This window comes from Lytechinus pictus, chromosome 15, assembly GCF_037042905.1.
Source record: "Lytechinus pictus isolate F3 Inbred chromosome 15, Lp3.0, whole genome shotgun sequence".
NCBI classification, from domain to species: Eukaryota; Metazoa; Echinodermata; class Echinoidea; order Temnopleuroida; family Toxopneustidae; genus Lytechinus; species Lytechinus pictus.
In genome coordinates, this window is record NC_087259.1 from 6647654 (window position 1) to 6671215 (window position 23562).

The window sequence follows — 23562 nt, forward strand, 5'->3', positions numbered from 1 at the left end:
ATGTGAGCCCGATGTACACTTTCCTGTCCCTAGATGTCACTACCTCGGCTTCATAGATGATATTGGTGGCCATGCATTTTCCAGGGATCGGACAGTCTTCTTTCTTTCTGCAGTTGCAAGAGTCCTTGGTTTTGTCTTTGCTAGTGTCTGTAATCTTGTTGTTGTGAGCTTTTATTGCTGTGGCCATGTTGTCCATGCAGCTATAGCTGACTTTCAGCGTGTTTCTGTTGCAGACCTTGTGGAGCTGATGTTCTTTTGGGAAGTGCTGTTCCACAAATAATGTGAATACTCTCTTTATTACAATACAAAAGAGGTGTTTTACCAGCAAGGGCTGAATTACATGCACCGAATAAATATAGTAGGATATAAAATTTAATTCCCCTGAATTCAAACATGAAAAACAGATATTTACAGGATTGTACATGATCGCAGATATTTAAGCACCAATGGTTGTGATAATTCAGACAAAGAAGTAATGTACATTAATAGCACGTAACTTAAAAATTGCCGTATTTACATAAGACTAATACTCAAGTGATTAGAACTAGAAGTGAATTTTGTTATGTTTAGTTTGTGTGCACCAGTGGCGGCTCGCCCACACTGCACCGCTCGATCTCTTATTTTGCTTTGTGTTTATTAGGTTGGGTTCATAGTTCACGTTTGTATTGTATTCTGGAAGCTACTAGACAAATTCGGAACTGTATTGGTTTGTAATCTTTTCATATTTGGTGTGAACTTTTCTTACTTTGCCTATGGCTATGCACTGTTGTACACTTTGCATGAAGCCATAATACACATACAACTTACGCTGTACAGTTATTGCGTTCAATCATGCCTGATCTTGTTATTTGTATTGTTCTATTCTCAAACCAACTTGGCATTCAAAGTCACAATGAAGCTGTTTACAGTAATTCTAGCTCTTGTGCTACCTTTGTGTATATTATACAACTCCCAAGAATGTTCTGTAATCTGATTGGTCCAAATCGGATCACATGAAATTCAGCGAATTGCACTATTGCATCCAAAATGAACTATCCTGCACTCTAACGTCATACCAAATGCACTATCCTATACTCTGACGTCAGAGTGCAGGATAGTGCGAGTTCTGGAATTATTTAGAATTATCTAGAATTTAGATCAAATATATATCATTCGTAGGAACTCAGTAACATGGGAGAGGGATGGGGGTTGTATAAAACAAACAATGCACGCATTCTTGTGCACAGAGGACTTATAAGTGCTCGACACGCCAAATGGATATACCGCACTCGGTCATGCGGACCTCGGTGCGGTATATCCATTGGCTCTTCTCGCACATCGTTCATTATTTGGCCCTGCGTGCACGCGCTTTAATACGTGCAATATTTGTATAATGTACTACAGGTGTTATTCAGTGCAGCATGATGGCATTTTAACCGTAGCAGCGGTGTACAGAGGTTGCACGGGCCTAATCACAAGTGGCAGGCAGAAGATATTCATTCGTTCCAACCCATTGTTCTTTTTTTTTATTTGATATTGCTGATTGACAAAAATGAATGAATATGACTGACAATCTAGCACTGATTCTAGGGAGGGTACCTACCGAACTTACTTTTTTTTTCCAAATTGGAAAGATATATCACCACAATGGAACTATATTCTTACTGGCGGAAGAATTAGGGGTCATTTTACTCTCTCGAGTGATTAATTCTTCTTCTTCTTGGTCTTCTTTCCTTGGTTGGCAACCAGTCAGGATTGACTTTTTTTGCCACAGCTTTTGTTCATTTTCAATAGCTTTGAAAGAATTTGATCCCGTCAGGTGTAGTCTTCATAAATGTTGATTTATTTTTTAAATGAGCCGGTCGAGGTAATACCCTCAGAGATTTATCCTATCCACTGGTAGTAAACATTCAACCCCCGAATTCCCCCCTTATTTTTTAATGAATTCTTTTTAAGTGCCACTTTAACACACAAGTCTATGGGAAATGAATTAGGCCTCTGAGTCCCCAAGGATTTTCCGAAAGGGTGGCAAATTTTTTGGAGGATATTCCGTCCGCGAAAAAATTTGACAAGCAAAAAAAAAGGTCTTCAACCACAAATAATGGGTTTCGTACCTGTCCAGTAAAAAAAAAATGACAAGCAAAAAAAAAAAAAAGGTCTTCAAGCTAGGGGGTAAAGTGTGTTTTCATTGCATTTTTACATTACAAATTATTAATTTTGCTTCTCAAAGGGGGGGGGGGGGGCACGTCCCCTGGATCAGTTATGACTCGTCAGGGGAGGGGGGCAGGGGTACAACCCTGCATCAGCGTGATTCGTCGGGGGGGGGGGGCAGTTTGCCCCCCCCCTTAGGTACGCTAGTGAACCGTAGGCTTACTGGATGTTAGTGTTTATGTAAAATCTACACCTAAGGTGTACCGTAATGACTTTCATTAGTCATACATGTAAAAATGATGCGTCTCCACTTTGATGAAATAACTTGCAGCAATAAATAAATAATGCAGTTGGCAATCCAATTGTCTTAGTTCTTGCTATAAACAAATATAAACCTCATTTCATAAATTAAAATACAAAAGAACAAATGGGAACATGACATCATCAGCCCACCTCATGAAGACATGCCTAAAACAGTTCAACCAGAATAATGCAAATTTTTAAAATTCAATAATTTTGTTATTTGTTATCCGATTTTGATCAAATTTTCAGCATTTTGCTTACTCTATTTATTTAAGTATAAATATCTTCAGCCTGGAGCATTTTTTTTTAATCATCATGACCATTGACAAGTTTCACAAAGGCCTGTACATGTAATGTTGACATATAAATTTACCAGTTCACGGTAAAATCAGGAAAAAGGGGAATTAGGTATGATACCTTTTCTATTGATGACTTATTGGTTTTGCAATAACAAACATAATCACAACGTGTACATATCATTGGTATACTAAATGGAGGAAAGCAAGGTAATTAAGGTAAAACTTGGGACTTGGCTGTGTAATAGCTCAGTCGGTAGAGCGGGGGATTCGTATTCCGGTGACCCGGGTTCGATTCCCACTTGGTGCGCTAGTGCCCTTTGGTAAGGCATCATTACTCATTACCAGGTCCTTCGGAGAGGACCTTAAGCCGTCGGTCCTCTGGTTGCTTGCTTAAAAGCATTCATGCTTTCTTAGCAATCAGGTAAAAAAATCCCCACCAATCACAGGGGCGACAATTCAAGGATATTCATGGTGGCATGTTTTCAAAAATAATGTAGTGTTCACTAGTTTCATTTAGTTCATATATTCATCTTTTTTCAGTATTTTCCATTGAAAAGTTATGTTATTGATTGAAATTGAAGTATTCTCATCTCATTCAATTATGTTTTCTCTCAATGTATTTGATTTGATTTTATTTTATTTTATTTCACATATTTCACAAGTACAAACAAAATTATGAAACAATATAAGAAAACTTATGAGAATACAAATCAGACAAGGCATAACAATTAATTCAAATTAAACAAAATAGCGATTTGGAATTAAAGACAATTTAAAAGAGTGAAATATGAGGGAACCTGCATAAAAAAGCAAGGCTTGTTAAGTCTGCAGGATCCAGAAAAAAATCGGTCTTAATGAGGAGAGGACAGGTAAGTAAATTGATTATAACAAAGGAATGCCAAAAATGTGACGATTGTGTAAGGAATACAAAAAATAAAAAAATAAATAAATAAAAGAGTCCGCCACTCTATGACAATTATTTATTACTCATTACTCGGCCAGAGCGTATTAACAAAGTGCATGAATATAAAAGTTTACAAAGGGAAATTATAAGAATTGATAAGCATCGCTTTCAATTTACGTTTGAATATATTAAGTGAGGCACTATGTACCATATCATCGGGAAGATCGTTCCAAAACCTGGGCCCTTCAAATGCGATAGTTCTTTGAGCAAGGAGAGTGCGAGTACGCGGAAGGTGATAGGAGTCACTTAGCCGGGTGGGATATGTGTGGATTAGATTGTTCCTTTGAAACATAGAAACAAATATATCAGGCAATTCACCTCTTGAAAGCTGAAACATAAATATACCAACTTTAAATGCATATATATCAGAAATTTTGAGTACTTTATTTTGGAAAAATAATGGGTTTGTGTGGGAATAAAAACCAACTTGATTAACCACCCTAATTGCTCGTTTTTGTATCGTGAATATTTTATTAATTAAGGTTGTATTGCAATTACCCCAGGCCAATATTCCATAATTCATATGGGATAAAACAAGTGTAGAATATAATGTTTTTAAAATGTGATCAGGAAAAAAATATTTAAGTTTATTCAAAATGCCAGTGTTACGAGAAGATAACTTACATATATAATCAATTTGACATTTCCATGATAATTCATGATCAATGTAAAGACCAAGAAATTTGGTGGAATTAACTTGTTGCAAATTAACATTGTTTATAATTACATGGTCCGGCAAAGAATTCACAGAGTTACTGAAAAGCATAAAATTTGTTTTGTTTACATTGAGTGACAACTTATTTGCTTGAATCCATGTCTGAACAGACCGCAATTCCCTATTCAAAATGGTAAGTAGTAAATTAGGGCTACGGTGTGACAAAAAAAGGTTCGAGTCATCCGCGAAAAGAATAAATGATAGGTCATTCGATGAATTATTAAAATCATTAATATACAACAAGAAAAGCAGTGGGCCTAGGAGTGATCCTTGCGGTACACCGCAAGAAATAGTTTTCATTTGAGATTTATGGTCTTCTATTGAAACAAATTGTTTTCTGTTAGTTAGGTAACTCGTGAACCATTCCAAGGCCTTTCCACGCACACCATAATGTGATAACTTGTAAAGCAAAATATCATGATTAATCGTGTCAAAGGCCTTGGAAAGGTCCAGGAATACACCAACTGTGTGCAAAGAATTATCAATAGCATTTGCCACTTTGTGAATAAAAGAAAGTAAGGCGTGTACAGTGGAATGTTTTTTTCTAAAACCGAATTGGGAGTCGCATAAAATATGATTATCAGATAAGAAATTTGTCAAACGAGAATAGATTAATCTTTCTAGAATTTTAGACAGGGAAGTAAGGAGTGAAATTGGACGATAGTTGCTGACAATCCGTCTATCGCCTTTTTTAAACACTGGAACAACCTTGGCTACTTTCATATTTTGAGGAACCAGACCAGTTACCAAAGATTGGTTGAATATAAAAGTCAAGGGAGTTAAAATTTCATTAATGACACGTTTTATGACACAATTCGTAAGTTCGTCGCATCCAGGACTTTTCTTAGGTTTTAAATTATTTACAATATTTTTAATTTCAAATTCAGTGATCGGAGTAAGGAAAATGGTTTTAGGGTTGGGATTTTTTAGAAAGTATTGGAATCTTTTGTCAGGTTCAGGAATATTATGGCAAAGAGTCGCACCAATATCAACAAAATAGTTGTTAAACACGTCAGCCATATCTGCAGGATTAACAACCGTTACATTATTATTTATAATTTCTTTAGTGAATTCCTTCGATTTCTTTGTTTGTAAAACATTATTTATCACCTTCCATGTACTCGATGCATCATTTTTATACTTATTAAATTGATTAGCAAAATACTGTTTTTTAGCTAAACGTAACAGGGATGTAAGAACGTTCCGATAACGAACATATTTACGTTTTAAATGACTATTTTCAGGATTCTTTTTGTATTTACAATATAAATTGTTTTTACGATTTATTGACTTCAGGAGCGATTTAGAAACCCACGGAAGTCTTGGTATTTTTTTATAATTAGATCGGGAAAATTTTCTTAGCGGTATAGTTTCTTGATAAATCGACATAAATATGTCCATAAACTTGTCAAAACAAACATTAACGTCGTGAATATTGTATATTTCACTCCAGTCAACCAATTCCAGTCTCTCTCGAAGTCTAATAATATTGTCATCCGATAAGTCACGAAATGTATGTTTAATATTGTTATCTTTAGAGACTCTATCAAACACAATTTCAACAAATATTGGGAAATGGTCGGATATATCCGATACCAAGATGCCAGATGATATATGGGAAAAATCGTTAACAAAAATATTATCAATTAAGGTTGATGACGTATCTGTAATCCGTGTGGGTTTTGTTACTAATGGAATGAAAAAGTTGGATAACATCATATCTATAAATTCTTGATTACAGGGGGTATTACGATCTAACAAGTTCAAATTAAAATCTCCCATTATAAAAACCTTTTTATTATTCAAAACATGCATTGACAAAAGACTTTGAGCACAGTGTAAAAAATCATGGACACTACCTTTAGGGGGTCTGTATATTTCTCCAACAACTATTTGTTTTTTATCAGGTAATTCTATTTGGATAAATATGCATTCAATAACCTCAGACATCACATAAAGCTCGGTAAGTTCATTGACTTTCAAGTTATTTGATACATAAAACCCAACCCCGCCTCCTCTTTTGTGTTCCCGATTGTTTGTATAAAAAGTAAAGCCGTCAATGGTTACGAAGGATCGCTGCTGGTCATTCAACCACGTTTCAGAAAATCCGATAACGTAATATCCATAACAAAGTTGCTCAATGAATGTCTGAAATTGGTCGATCTTTTTATTAATGCTTCTTATATTATGATGGAGGAGAAAGAGTTTATTTTTTGAATTGCGGGAATTTACAACAGTATCGTACTCAGAGAAGTATTTGGTACATATGGAGTGTATAGAACGATCTTCAGGATGGAAATCAAATTGGAGTTCTGGCATTTCCAGGTTTAAGTAACGCTGGAAGTGGCCATTATCATTTAAATCAATATTATGTTCATCCATAAGGAATTACGAGATAACTGTAGAAAATAGAGTGAGGATTCCTGTTATGTATAAAAGTAGAAAAAGATGCATTGCTTACTATTGATAAAACGCACTGGCTGAGCAAATTATAGAGTGGCAAATGATGTACAAGAATGTAAAACAAGTCAATTACAGAATTAATTAAAGTAAGGTGATATTCGAATATCACAAAAAGTAACCAAGCAAACATAAACGATTTGCTTCTATAATCATTGGCTATTTGCAACCACCAAAGTATAAAGAGATAACAAGTCATTACAATGAGGTAATTAAAAGAATTGCATAACAATCATTGAAAATATTCAGAAGGTCAACAAAATGAGATAACTACTTTTGCATACTATGGCGACAGTATCTTCAATTTAACCTGAGAATGCATGTGAGCAAAATAGTAAAGGAGTATGAAATGCAGTAAAATATTGTGAAGACCATAGAGCAATAATTCAAAGCAAATTACATACAATTTCCAAGAAAACCCAGTCATTTTAAATCGAAACCATCACTTATGTTATAAATAATGATACTTCTATCTTGGTTTAGTTTTGGATTAAACAATGAAAATTGGCCGAGCAAGGCTGACAAAAATGAAATAAAATATCAAGCTGTCGTGCTCTTTGAATGTCATATAGCAGAAAATTGAAGACTAAAAGGAAAACCGAGTTTCTCCTCGAGGTTGATTTTTAGTGATATAAAATGAATTGATTGATTAAATGCAGTTTCATGGACTAAAATGAAATAGTCAAATCAGATCCTAAAATGTTTTTAAGGAAAAAACCCATGAGGGCAAAAACATCAGTGTGAAAAGTAGCACTCATTTGGTATATATTTGAAATGCAAATAAAAACCACAAACTCAGCATGAAATATTTTTCTTCTCCATTTCAAATATATGGGAATGACCAAGAATTAAAAAACTCAAGTAAGGATATTCATATAAGTCAATATGCTAAAGTTATGAGTGAGTTCTTTTTAGGTGAAAAAAGGAAAGGACCCATTCGCAAAAACAACTGGAATTAAAGAAAATTGGGGGCTAAAGCTCTGGCGGATCCAAAGCAATAATCAAAATGTTTAATGTAAACATGCCAGCCATTTTTACCCAAGTGTGCCCCCCTCGAAGCAATTAAAGACCTTTTTCTCGTCAATTTTTATTGGGACAATGATACCTTAGATGTAAACCTTTATTTATGCTTGTCAAACTTTTTCTCGGGAAAATGTGCCCCCCTTTTGGAAGAAACTGGGTCCGCGTTGTCGCTATCGGTGCCATTGGCACTGTTCGTGAATAGTTCAAAATTAGCGCTGTGACCTTGTAATTTTAGTCGAACAGCACTAGCTAGTGATTGGGCTAACATCATCTCGCTGACAGTGCTGTTAGTGCTCTGTTAGGGCCAACAATGTTTCTGTGTGGCCGGTACAGGATTATATCCTGAATTTGCCAGACCATATCATTTTACAAGATAATAATGAAAGATAGAGAGAGAGAGAGAGAGGGGGGGAGAGAGGGCGGGGGAGAAGTGATATTTTCATTTTTATTTTGTTCGGGCACTCTTTACCCGACAAGCCTCTTTATCAATATCACAACATTGATGATATTACCTATACTTTGTGACTGTGTGTGTCGGCGAGAGGGTGAGTGTGAGTGTGGGTGCGTGTGCGGTTTTTTTTTTTGGGGGGGGGAGTATATCTCTGATACTAATAACAATGCTCGTGTTCTCAGTTTACAAGCATGTCCAACATGATGAAGAATGAGCATAATAAAAGGAAAAACACACGTCCGAATAGGCGAAGACAAAACAATAAAACAAGTCAAACAAAAAATCTCACCTGTCCAATAATCCAATAGTTTCCCCGATTCCCATACATCTGAAAAATGGGGCTACCCAGGGGGTCCCCGACCTTCGACACGTAGATATTGAAAATGCCCATGGTCGCCCCGTACATGTGGTAATAGAATCGAAGACACTTCGTTCCGCCGGCCACTACCTGGTTATAGGGGCTTGTCAGACGTGCGTTCTGCCCCTGAACTCTGGGACTTGATGTCTCGATGTATGCATACAGTCCACCTGTATAAAATTGTTCATAGTCATTAATTGACGCTTTTCCTCATAGGCATTCTCCCCCCCCCCCCCAAAAAAAAAAAAAAAAAAAAATGAATTTTTTAAACATATATTTTCTTCAAACATATATCAATGCCTTTGGTAACTATATAATTAAGTTATCTAATAATACACCTATCATAGGCCTATACGTTAGTTTCTAAAAAAAATGTTCACCAAAAAGAATTAAAAAGATACACACACCCTCACATTAATACACACCCACGCACCTACAAACTTGTAATGAAATTGACGAAATCATGTTGCACGCAGGCATATTTGTAAAATCATTACAAAGCATACTTTAATAGGTTTAAATAAGGTGGATAATATTAGGTATTAGTGATATTATGATTCACCACGTGACCGCACTTTCATGCAAACTACTCATGAATATTCATAGATGGGATACGTCACTTACTTCCGGTCGTGTGATCTGAGCTTGGTCCTGTATTGGTAGAAGAAGTAGGACCAGAGTGCAAGATCCAATCAAAATAATCTGTGCTATCTTGAGTCCATCCACAGAATCCTGAATCGAAGTTACAGTCAAATTGGCTGGAAGCTGTACGGAATAATAATAATATTAATAATAATAGTATTAATAATAAAACTAATAATAATAATAATATTTAGTCACCATAATAATAAAAATATAAATAAAAGTAATAATAATAATAAAAATAATCATTAAAAGTAAAAAAATAATAAAGGTTTTATTGTAAAAATTATACAAATGGCAATTTTATGATGATGCGTCATAACACGGGTGCAATGGTAAAGCCAATAGTAAGAGCGTATGCAAGTCACGCGTTTGTCATGTTTGTACTTAAATTTTACGCAACCTTCCAGTCATACATTTTAGCGTGCAGCAGTTTTCCCCAAGTTTGGATCAATAATGCTACCATGTTGACCTTGATGATTAGAACTTTATCTATCGTTAAATGTTCAAATACATATTCGCACAGCAAAGGATACTCTGGCAGCATTTAATTCAATCGTCCTTGTCTTTGTGTGTGAGGGTGTGTTGTAAATATTGAAAAGTGTTTACTTGAAATAATTAGAGTAATGCTAAATTTCTTACGTGTTTTAGGCGCAAGGCCGCCACGTATTAAAATAACAGAATAAATACTTCCCATAAAATAAGAATTTTATATTAAGCCAGTCCTGCAACTATGCGGGATGAGCAATGGAAAAATCAAATGACGTCCACCATCGTTAGACTAAAACAGACTCAGGTGGCATTGGACCTATGTTGTATAATGTGCTTCACCACCCCCTCCACCGCGTCCCAGGGCTATTTAGTACACATCATACAACATAGGTCTAATGCCACCTTGGTCTAAGATTATTTGCATTTTGCCAGACGAGTTAGAATTGGATACATAAAGATTTCATCTAAACATTACGACCAGGGCCCCTTCACACGAAGGTTAGCGATTAAACCCTTAAAAGTAGACTAAGGTGGCATTAGACCTATGTTGTATAATGTGTATCACTAGCGTACCTACGGGGGGGGGGCAGAGGGGGCAGTCTGCCCCCCCCCCCCCTGACGAGCCACAACCCATGCAAAGGACGTATCCCTGCCCCCCCCTGACGAGCTTGAAAGACCTTTTTTGCCACGGCCCCTGACAAGTTGAAGACCTTTATTGGCCCCCCTGACGAGCTTGAAGCTTTTTTCTTTTTTTTTTTTTTTTTTTGCTTGTCAAATTTTTTTCTGGTACGAAATCCTTCATTTGTGATTGAAGACCTTTTTTTTTTTTTTTTTTTTTTTCCTTGTCAAATTTTTTTCTGGTACGAAATCCCTCATTTGTGATTGAAGACCTTTTTTTTTTTTTTTTTTTGCTTGTTAATTTTTTTGGCGGACGGTTTTGCCCCCCCCCTGTGGAAAATCCTAGGTACGCCACTGATGTGTACTAAACTGAAATTAACCCAAATTTGATAGTAGACCATCTAGGTTAAGCCCGTGTGGCAATAGGGTTCCATGACATCTACTCCGGCGACAATTCATCCGATGGAAAATATGCATGTTATGCCAAGCACAAAATCTAACTTCCAAAATTAAATAAACACTAATCATTATCTTTTAACTTTTCGATCTGAACCAAAAATTCTATTAAAACCTTACTCTATCTAACCAGATGCCCTCTGAAATATCAATAGGTCACAGGAGCAAATGTCGTGTCACCGACATTAGACCATTCGAGAAGTCAACGAACTGCTTGCAGACCTCTGAGCTGCATGGTAAACCGATTGAAGCGAATGCGAATGTGCGTACAGTTGCCTAAGATTCTGGATCACAGGACATGTACATGTAGATAAGGCCTAAATCACTCGAGACGGTAGCCAGTACTACAGGTTTATCACCATGGTATCACCTGTGAAGTTTACCTTCAGGGGCGGTTCTAGACAAAATTGCCATTGTGGGCACCTTGGGGTATGACTATACTGACTCAGTATAGCTGGGAATGTCTGCAATATCAGGGGGGCATTTTCAATGACGATGCGAGAAAATTACCTTTTTTCGACAGAAAGGGGTATTTTAGAGACTATGGTGACTAATTAGCTGGGAGTAAAATGTCTCTAATATCAGTCTCCCTCCTATCCTGGCTGAAACAAAATTACGATGCGCGTTCGCGTAGCGACCGAGCGAAAATATCACATATTCAAATTGCTTGGGAATGTATTTTGAAACCACTATACTTTTAACATGCTCGCAAGGGCTTGTCATTTTGCCTCTTGATAAGGTAGACCTATCGGTATGGTGGGGTGTCGTGGTCTAGTGGTTACGACTCTCGTCTTTCAGTCAGAGGGACCTGGGTTCGAATCACAGCCATGGCGCGTTTTCCTTCAGCGAGAAATTTATCCACATTGTGCTGTACTCGACCAAGGTGAGGTGAATGGGTACCCAGAAGGATTTATTCATTGACACTTTAGCGCCGATATGGCGGCTGAGCTACGACCGGGGCAAAAATATGATAACCACGCATCAATGCGCAGTTGAGTATATGCACATAGTAACAGCGCTATATAAATGGTCATATTACTATCATAAGGATTTTTAAACCAAAATAAACAAATTTATAGTTTAAACCTCAATTATTTACGGCAACAGTAGTTAGATATTCGCGATGGAGTAGGAGACGGGTTGCTTGAGGGGCCCACATTGTACAAGCATTGCTTTTTAGTGGGTCCCTCCATTTCCATCTAAATTTAATTTCTATTGAAAAATAGTATATATATTTAAAACCTACAATGTGTTGCCCAAATCGTCTAAGTGTTTTTTTTTTTTTTTTTTCACTACAAATGTATGATTAATTTTGTTTGCAACGGATACAAATATTTATGTTTTATATATGGTATACAATTTGTTTTTGTTTGATGGAAGTGAAATAAATGAATTTTGAATTTTGAATTTGAATTTGAATTTGCTTGGAAAATGTTGTTTCTCGCTCCCTAAATCTAAGTCATATCGAATGTCCTGGTGCTGGCAAGGCAGTCTCATATGGCTCTGGGAAGCGAGGGTGCTGAAGCACCACAAAAAATGTCCTTGTGTGTATTATTCTCCATAGGCATCAATGCACCCCCAAGGTATTATGTAAAATGTTACTCAAATAATGTTCGTTTTGTAGTGAAAACTTGTTTTGGGGGGCTTTTCTAATTCCTCGGAATAAAAAAGACCTCAATTTTTTTAGTGAAAACCTTTTTTTTTTTTTTTTTACCTTGATCCATTTTAGGTGATGTCCGGACGGTTGTCTCGTTGTCAGTTGTACCACTTGCTGAAAAATAATTTACCGAAAGTTTACGTAGAAACTACTGAAGAAAATCTTAAATTTGCGATTAAAAAAAAAAATATTTAATCATGTTCTGCTTCTTAATTTAAGAAGCAGAACATAAATATTACTCCCAAATGAAATGAAAGAAATTTTGAGTTTTTATTTTTTAGTAGAGGAGGGTAGAAATTTTACGTCTTGCGCCCGTTGCCCCCCCCCCCCCCGATCTTTGCCTAGAAATCATGATAACCATCAATCTCTTTAATTGTTTCTTTCTATTTCATCTTTTCTGTAATATACTAGCAGTCAATAAAATGCCCTTTTGATTAAAAAAAAAATACTTGTATTTTCAACAACAAAAAATATTTACTATCTTCGTTATTATATTTTCTACAGTGTAGAAAAATAAAATTACAGTCTATATTGTTTATGACTATTTTAACTTTTCTAGACGTTTGTATATTATTCAACATATTCAATAAATGATGATCATATACTTACGAGACGAGTGCGGCATATGCGTGAACCATTCATCATTGTTAGCATCTGAATGTTGAACAAAACAACACAAATTGATGACTTAATACTCGGAGTTAATAACAATATCAAACATGCCTCTATAAGAATAATATGATACCAAGTATCAAAGCGCAACTGAGTATATGCACACAGTAACTGCTCTATATAAATGGACATATTATTATTGTGATTATACATATATATATATATATATATATATATGTGTGTGAAGTTATACATGTACTACAGCTTTGGCAACTCTTTTTATTTAAATATTGTGTGAAAGAAATGGATGAAGAGAACAATGGTAGGCGTAGCTTAAATCAAGGTTCCCCAGAGCTATCTACCCTTTGGAAAAATTGGTGATGCCGAAAAAATGTCTCTGCCGGGACATATATATATATATATATATACACGCACACCCTCACACACACACACATTAACATATATATATATATATATATATATATATATATATATATATATATATATATAAACATATATATATATATAAACATATATATATATATATATATATATATATATATATATATATATATATATATATATATATGAAGAGTTTGCATGTATGCATGTAACAGGGACTAAATCCACTTTTGTTCATTCTTCATTATTCAATATGTTTCCTTTCAGGAAGATTTTAGATTCAAGAGTGATCAATATAACAAAAATCACAATTAAGAAAATCATATATATGTCTCTGATTTTATATGATTCTTTAATATTTATCATTGTTATGGATTTAGTCCCTTTTGCATGAAAACTAATTTCAAGTTTTTGCTATGTCGGGCAAAACTTGTAATTACAGGTAGTAAACAGGCCAGTAAACCATTTCATGACAATTATAAGGTTAGGGGAAGAGAGAAGTACCAATATATTGATGTTAAACCTTGTGTAGATATATAACCCTTCTGGACTTTTCATGCAAAAAGGGACTAAATCCAGAAGTATATAAAAATTCATATAAAATAGAAGAAACATGGAGCATCTTTAACTGTCATTTTTATGACGTATATTTTTCATTTGTAAACACAGGAACAAAATATCCTGAATGAAAACATTGATTTAGGTGAAAAAAAAATGGATTTATGAATAGTGAACAAAGGAGCACCCTTTTGCATAAAAACGCAATTTTCACGTCTATTCTTAATAAGCTTCTTACAAATTTTGGGAGTTGGACTGTAGTCAGTTTGAGGCACATGATAAATGTTGATTTAAACATGCAAGAAAATGGCAAATGATAAAAAATAGATTTAGTCCCTTTTTGCATGTTAACTCTTCATATATACAGTGCGTCCAAAAACATAAGGAAACCGGAATTTCCATGTCTTTTTCTTCAATGGCAAAGAAGCTATGTCATTTCATTTACATAGTCATATAATTCAATTATTCCTCTTTTTTGATACCTTGCATGAGACAAACACTTCACGCATTAATAAGCGAGACGAGTTTTAAAATGTTAATGTCAAAACCAGGTTGCGCAGAAAAATGGGACAAGATTGGTTCGAGATACGACAACCGTGCTTATTTGACGATTGGCTCAGTAGCATATTTTGTAATCTTTTTAAAATTCTCTCACTGATCCCTGAAATTAGAGTGGATATACATTCACACGCGAGTTTCTGCGCAAATCTTTTCCGAAAAGCCTCATTATTTATTGTTTGTAATCTGCCATGCGTGAACGATTTGCTTAGCTGTTGATTTCAAATTCGAGAGGTTATTCCACTCTTGCCATGAGTATCAAATTTATAGTAAAAAAAAACACATTTAATAATTGTGAAATCTATCTCTGAAAACGGGTTTCCCTTTTTGTTGGACGCACTGTATCTACTCGGGGTAGCACAGGCGCGGATCTAGCCGAATTAGCCACAATAGTTTTGAGAGGCCGACTATAATGAGTAAAGACAATATGGCCTCTAAACTGATATTGGCCCGTATTCTGAAGCACGGTCTAACTCTGTGCTAAAATTAATATTTAAATGTGGGTGTAATTCGGGTTAATAGACCCAATGTCTACTGTCAGGGATTTTTCTACCCGAATTTTCTCTCCATAGTTAAACCACAACTTTAAACCAAGGTTTAATTCAAGCCCGAGTTCAGAATACTGGCCATTGTGTCTTATCTGGCTGGATCCGCGCCTGGGGTATATAGAGCTCTAAGGAACTTTTCTCACAGCGGGCCCTGCATAACATGTTATGTTATTACTACCCTTCTATTCTCCAATCTAAAATATCGAGCGCATTACATGAAGACAGAAGGTCCCATTTTTTATTCTTTGGTAAGTTACTCGGTCAGTGATCGAACCCACGACATCCGTTCATAAGGCGACGCTCTACCACAGAGCCACCATGCCCGGTATACCTATTAGTTATCAGTAAAGTAAAATGCTGTGATGCATGATGGGGTGTTCAAACTTCGCGGACATTTAAAAAATATTCATCAGGCTTAAGTTTGTTCACGAATTATTCACATTTTATGAAAACCAAATCAGATAATAGCTACCAAATTGACGGCAAGATCGTAAACTGTAAAATCATTGACGAAACTGTGAAGTAGTTCGGGGGTTACGCCGGTATCGCGATCTCGAAATTCTATTCCGATCGACGAAAGCGCGCTGTGCTGGAAATCCGTTCTGAAAAAGTGACGGTGACCGTACTTCGCGGACTAAAGGTTTTGTGGAGATTTAAACAAAAACTCAAGCTTAAAAGGTGACATATTTATATCAGATTGACGGCAAAATGCTATAGAATCGGTCAGTACTACATTTAACTCACAATCTTTTTATAACTGCTTGCAAAATGAAGATATCTTGATGCTTGTTGAGAAATTCATATTTCTTCGGAACGGGCGCTAACAATGGCAATTTTTTCCGATCTTTTGTCAATAATAAACATTTTTATAAATACTGAACTAATCCTAAAGAAAAGTACGCGAAAGGGTAATTTTAAGTCGCTTTTTACGTTGATGATGTCAGATTTTAAAGATATTGAATACTTTTTGAGATAATGACCGTCCGCGAAGTATGGACACTCGCGAAGTTTGAACTCAATTCTAGATGCGTCTACCCCGTGTACATCCATGTACCCTCAAGGAATATGTACCCCTGGGACAACCACCCGCTAGGAAATGTCTGTCTTGTACGCAAGTAATAAATGCAATCGAGACTGATCTTACATATCAAAGCAGTCTAGATCTAGTGAATATTTTACATTATTTCTGAGATGATCGACAATCAAACAAATCTTACCATTGCCTTCTTGCAGAGAGTTCCGCACACTTACAGCGAGTAGAAGGCTGATCAAGATTGCCTTCCTCATGGCTTTTCTTTATTGTGTTGAACTCTTCTATTCTAAGAAATTTCTGAAATAACCAGCTTCCACAATTTCCTGTTCATTCAACAGATCATCTTATGCACGGAACTTTTAACTTTTCTGAAGACTTGCCTTCAAACTTCGATTTTTATCACAGATTTGAGATCATAACATTTTCATCACCATTAGTTCTATTCGATTTCGCGGAAGGATATCGTCAGCAAATACAGGTTCAACGAATAGGGGACTCGAGTTTTGCGCATGCTCAGATAATTATCAAGTCCCGGCATGAAATTATAAGAACTCTATATTAGACTACCATTTTCAACGAATCTTATTGAAAAGGTAAATGACTGATTAGTCTTCATAATATTAATAACTACTTATTCCTGAAAACCCTCCTATTATTCACACCCCTCCCACCTGTCTTTAATGGTTGCCAGATAATTCCAGACAGTTGATGATAAAAAGGGTTATTGTTCGAACCCATAGGCCTACCCTTTGTCTTAATGAACCCGAAATTTATGAGAGCTAATTTTTTTTTTTCTGGAAAAAAAAGGCCCTAAGAAGCGGGGGTGCTGGGTGTACTATTATGCAGCACCCCCATGTATTCTGGAAGATGTGTGAAAATGTAAAAATGTAACCAGACATTCATTACGTAGTAAAACCTTCGGTAAAACCTTTTTTCTTTTATTTTTGCTTTTCAAATTCGCTTCACCATCCCTACTCAAAAAATAGTTCCCAGGGCCCTGCGAAAACACTCCAATTAATTACAGACAGGGACCATTTACAATAATATTTTCTCAAAGGATAAGGCGTATTTTCATTCGGACCATCCAGTATAGTTCATGCAGCTTGAAGCCTGCAGCTACACGGGCATGTCATCATTCATATTATGGGATATTATCATACACCTGTGCTATCATAATTAGGAAACATAGTAGTCGTAGTAGTATGGGAGAAAGAAATATTATTTTAATCATGTTAATACTACTTTACAACCACTACTGCTGCTGCTGCTGCTACTACTACAACTTCCACTAATACGGCTACTTCTTCTCCTCCTTCTTCATTTTCTTCTTCTTCTGAATATAATGATATCCAATAATGGACGAAAGATAAATAAAAAAAATAATAATAGTTGTTGTTGTTGCGGTAGTGCTGGTACTAGTAGCAGTAGTACACACTAAGAAAAATAGGTTCAACTTTGCACCAGACCAGACCAGATGTCACACTGATAGGAGCACCTTTCAGGTACAACTTTGTACCATTTTTGAAAGGTGCAACTTTGCACCTCTCTAAAAGGTGCAAAGTTGCACATTATAAAATACAGAATTGCACCCCAAAGGTACTTATTTGCACCTGCAAGAGAGTTGCAAAGTTGTACCTTTCCAAAAAGATGCAAAGTTGCACCGTAAAGGTGCTCCCAGTCTGACATCAGCATGCACCTTTCAAAGGTGAACCTGTTAAGACGGCCACGGATCTAATTTTCCTCGGTTTTCCTATTAGGATGCCACTGTGCCTGGCCATCCGCTTCATCTGTTTGGCCAAACTTTCAGGTGGTAACGGAATTCTTCTGCGATGCACATAATCAGAGTCAGTGATTTCCAACTCTACCTTTAATTCCGCAATAATTAATTGGCACAAACAGGAAAGAAATGGCGGATCATGTGTATGGGGTAACATACCTTTACAGCACTGTTTGATTCCCAATAAATAAGGATTCACAAAAAGCTTATTGAAACTGTTACTAAAATGCCAACACATGATTCCCCATATAAAACTAAAAACACATGCTTAGACAATTTTTCTTAAAATTACTTTTCCCAAAACAGTCATGACAAGCATAACATGTTCATAATATTCGAATTATGCAATTATTTTGTTAATTCAAAGACCCCTCAACACGTACGATTTCTACGTAGATTGTTCCTAGACCCTATTAACTCTATACATTATTTAGGAGCAATTTCAAGAAAGAATATAGTTTGATTGTCATTACACGTATACAAGACGCACACTCTTACACATACAAACCAAAAAAAAGTATTTATTTCATTGCCAAGCAGGTTCAACTTTGCGATTATTTTGATAAGGATGAAAGTATGACAGGAACCTATGCTATACGCGAGGATCAAACTTGCACCCCAACAACCATGACCACCCACTGCGAGCCTGCGCAGGCGCGGTGGCGAGTGAAAGGTGCAACTATGCTCGAATACTCGCTCTGCACCTTTTCCCGCAAAGTTGCACCTTTCTTGCACCCCCCCCCCTATTCCTTAGGGTGTACGACATTATTTAAGAGCAATTTCGCAAGTAAAAATATAGTTTTATTGTCATTACACATATAAAAGACGCATACTCTTACACACACACACAAAATCCTCATTCCCGAGCAGGTTCAACTTTGCGAGCATTTTTAAAAGGATGAAGTATGACAGGACAATAGACTGTCCGCGAGGTTCAAACTTGAAAGGTGCAAATATGCACGAATTCTTGCTCTGCATCTTTTTCCGCAAAGTTGTACCTTCCTTGCACCCTATTCCTTAGTGTGTAGTAGTAGTAGTAGCAGTAGCAGTAGTAGTAGTAGTAGTAGTAGTAGTAGTAGTAATAATAGCAGTAGTAGCAGTAGTAGTAGTAGTAGTATTGGTATAGCAGTAGAAGTAGTAGTAGTAGTAGTAGTAGTAGTAGTAGTAGAAGTAGTAGTAAAAGTAGTAGTAGTAGTAGTAGTAGTAGTAGTATGGTATTAGTAGTAGGTATAGCAGTAGTATAGCAGAATAAGTAGAAGTAGTAGTAGCAGCAGGAGTAGTAGTAGTAGTATGTGTCACGATACTGCAAAAAATAACAATGAAAATTTAGTTTTAAAATTGATTTCCTTTTCTTTTATTACAGGAAATAGATCAATCAACAAAACAAAACAAAACATCTTACATGTCTTGAAGTGTCAGTTCTGATTATGTTCCAAAGTTATGATAGTCCTGTATTAAATCCAGATAAAATCCAAGTTGGTTGGCGAAGATTCCTTAAATTATAGTTCACAATGATGGCGATGATGAAACAGATGTTGAAGCACGATGAATAACAAGAGTCACTGTAACAAGTTCAAATGTCCGTCACGGTGAAGACGATGTTGATGATGATTAACAGTCAATGTCAGCAATCCATGGGTTGAAAAGCGTTCATTAAAACAGGTTGTTGATCTCGATGAGAACTGAAAATTCCTCTCTCAAAGTAACTGCAAACAGTTTATTGATGGCGTGCAAATAATTCCAGATAAATGTTGTATTCCAGTTGGAAATAAACTATGCTCTGACATAAAGTCTGGTGTGAAACTCTAAGTTCTGATCTGATGTGATGATGTCCTTGAAGAAACTGCCAGCTTATATACAAATTATTCACTATTCTGGAAGCTTCTAGTATTTTCTTTAAAAAGAACATTATCCTTCTTTCTGGAATAGTCCACTTCTAGAAGACTCTTGAATGACCTCAGTGAAATTAACAATGTAAACAACAAAGCTAATCCTATTGTCCTTTTCACTACCACAAGGAATCTCTATTGTGTTGCAGTCTATTATTGTCTCTCTTTGTGCATTCCAGAAATAACAAAAATTACTCTCATTGAATAGACATGCCTAACAAAGCTTTACTGAGACACTCTAGAATATTCTCAATTAGTATATGCCACAAATATCCTTACAGAGGAAATAACCAAATAAATGAATGTAATTGCTCTTACAATTCTACTTATATATAAACACCTCCCCCACCGGGGAAAATAAAGCTCTACCGTAGTAAAGGTTTCTGTAAGATTACTTTTCTTCTTTAAATAAATGAACATCAAAGACATTTTCTTCTAATGACACACTTGGTCGAAAGCATAAATAATTTCACTTTTTATACTCTTGAAAGAGCATCAGCAATTACATTATTCTTTCCTTTTAAGTGTACAATTTTCAATGGGAATGGTTGGAGCATAAGGCTCCATCTATACAGTCTTTGGTTCTTTGTTTTGAATTTCTCCAAAAACACAAGAGGATTGTGGTCTGCATAGACTGCAATCTCTCCATTGGTTAGATACACCTCAAACTGCTAAAGGGCTAGTACGAGACTCAGGGCCTTTTTTTCAATAGTTGAGTACTTCTTCTGAAACCGATTGAGTTTCTTAGAGAAGTAGCACACTGGTTTTTCAATGCCTTCTTCATCTTCTTGGAGCAATACTGCTCCTACTCCAACATCACATGCATGAATAGCTACTTTGGACGGCTTTGTGAAGTTTGGAGCTGTCAAAACAGGCTCATTTACCCTAATGGCCTTTAATTTATCAACTGATCTCTGAAATTCGTCAGACCAAACATACTTCACTTTTGCCTTCAGCAGGTTTGTCAGAGGACTAACCACTGTACTGTAATTTGGAACAAATTTCCTGTAGAAGCCACTCATACCTAAGAATCTGAGCAATTTTTTCTTAGTTGTGGGAACTGGGAAGTCTAAGAAAGCTTTATCTCGGCTTCCCTTGGTAGCACTTGCCCTAGACCAACCACATGACCGAGATATGTGACCTTTGCCTTGGCAATTTTACTCTTCATCAGATTCACTACTGGGTTGGCTTTATCCAGCCTGTCAAACAGTGCTCTCAAATGATCCAGATGATCATTCCAAGTATCACTGTACACTGCCGTCTATGTATACGACACAATTGTCAAGCCCAGCAATTACTTGATTTGTTAACCTTTGGAAGGTTGCTGGTGCATTTCTCATTTCAAAAGGCATGACTTTGCATTGACATAAGCCTTCAGGTGTAACAAAGGCTGATATCTCTTTGGCTCGGTCAGTCAGTGGCACTTGCCAATATCCTTTAAGCAAGTCTATCTTTGTGATATAGGCAGAATTTCCAACTCTATCAATACAGTCTTCTAACCTAGGAATTGGATACGAGTCAGTCTTAGTTACTGCATTTACCTTTCGGTAATCAATGCAAAATTTCTGAGAGCTGTTTGACTTTGGAACCATTACAATAGGGGAACTCCAAACACTCTGACTCGGTTCGATTATGTCATTATCTAACATAAACTGTATTTCCTTATTCACAATTTCCAACCTGCCTGGTTTGAGCCTATAAGGATTCTGTTTGATGGGTCTTACATCACTTACGTCTACATCATGTACAGTTAAAGACGTACGCCCTGGTTTGTCTTTACACACATTTTCATATTCTCTTAACAGGCCAGATATATTATTTATCTGATCTTCAGGCAGGTGTTTTAATTCCTCATCCATATTTTCTAACATCTCTGAGTTAGACAACTTTACACCACATGGTTCGTTCTTAGATACATCTGTATACACGTAAGCCAATTCATTATCTGTCTTTCCATAGCATTCATCTTCTTGAACATCTACATGCTTTTCTTCTTCTTTGACATGTGTTATACCTATTGGCTGACTAGCCTCTCGCTCAAAATATTATTTTAGCATGTTTACATCACAAACTCTTTGAGACTTTCTTCGATCAAGGGTACTGATCACATAGTTGACATCATTCAATTTCTTTTTTTATTATGTAGGGACCACTAAACCTAGCTTTCAAGGGCTCACCTTGCAAAGGCAACAACACTAACACTTTGTCTCCAGGCTTGAAACTTCGCTCTCTTGCATTTTTTTTATCCTGAACTTTCATTTTTCCCTGCGACACTGTCAAGTGTTCCTTAGCCACATGACAAGCTTTTGAGAGCTTTCTCTAAACTTTGACACATAGTCTAGAAGGTTTACATCATCATCCTGAACCATAAACCTCTCTTTGATAAGCTTTAGGGGGCCCCTAACCTCATGACCATAGACCAATTCAAATGGACTGAAACATGTGGACTCATTAGGGGAATCCCTAGTTGCAAACAGTAGGAATGAGATTCCATTATCCCAGTCATCGGTATAGTCTTCATAATAAGCCCTAATCATGGTCTTCAGGGTATGATGATAGCGTTCTTATGCTCCTTGGGACTGTGGGTGATAAGCAGAGGACTTGATCTGCTTTATTCCCAACTCCCTCATAACTTGCTGAAATATTCCTGACATGAAATTTGACCCTTGGTCAGACTGAATTTCCTTAGGCAGACCATACCGAGTGAAAAACCGCACTAACGCCTGTACTTCTGTTTTTGTAGTGATACTCCTCAAGGGTATCGCCTCTGGAAAACGTGTAGACAAGTCCATAATCGTCAGGAGAAATATGTGACCCGACCTCGTTCTTGGTAAGGGTCCAACACAACAAGAACCCTAGTAAAAGGTTCATCAAATGCAGGAATGTGTATCAAGGGAGCAGGCTTGATAGAAGGTTGTGCCTTACCAATAATCTGACATGTATGAGATGTCTTAAAGAAATGCACCACATCCTTGTGCATCTTAGGCCAATAGAAATGCCTCATAATTCTATCTTCTGTCTTCCGAATACCGACATGACCTGCTATAGGTAACTCATGAGCCATTTTCAGAATCTCTGTGCGGTAACAGGGAGGAACTACTACCAAGTGAATTATACACCAATCTTCATCAGCTGGTCTCCGGGGAGGTCTCCACTTCCTCATCAACATGTCATCTTTGACATAAAAGCACTATGGAACCTTATCAGCCTCAGCCTCTGAACATGATTTATGTGACAAGCTTTTCAATTCTGGGTCTGCCTGTTGTGCCTGTACATGGGAGGACTTACTAAACAAAGTATCATTGTTACCAACAGAGCATTCAACACTTTCCCCATTCAAATCCTTGAAAAAGTTTTCAGCCAACCAGACATTAGTACTCTCCTCTACATCAGCAGAATCCGCATCAACATTTGCAGCTCTACGAGTCTGAGACCTAGTTACAACACAATCCGGGAAAATCCCTGGAAAATCTTCCTGCAACAATTCAGTCTCAGCTACCTCAACCAGCTTCTCCGAAACCACTGGAGATGCAACAACTCTATCTCCAGCCAAGTCGTTACCTAACAAGAAATCAACACCTTCCATTGGTAATTCTGGAACGACAACAACAGTCACA

At 36.5% G+C, this 23562-nt stretch overlaps 1 protein-coding gene across 1 annotated transcript; it reads right to left on the bottom strand.

Moving 5' to 3' along the window:
* Window positions 1–8478: 8478 nt before the first annotated feature.
* Window positions 8479–16688, bottom strand: LOC129278227 (MAM and LDL-receptor class A domain-containing protein 1-like). The gene is made up of 5 exons (XM_064110688.1): window positions 16464–16688; window positions 13178–13222; window positions 12626–12682; window positions 9328–9468; window positions 8479–8873 (listed from the first exon to the last, which is right to left on the bottom strand). The coding sequence occupies exons 1-5, from the start codon at window positions 16531–16533 to the stop codon at window positions 8617–8619; spliced, it is 570 nt and encodes a 189-aa protein (XP_063966758.1). The 5' UTR covers window positions 16534–16688; the 3' UTR covers window positions 8479–8616.
* Between the last annotated feature and the right edge of the window lie 6874 nt (window positions 16689–23562).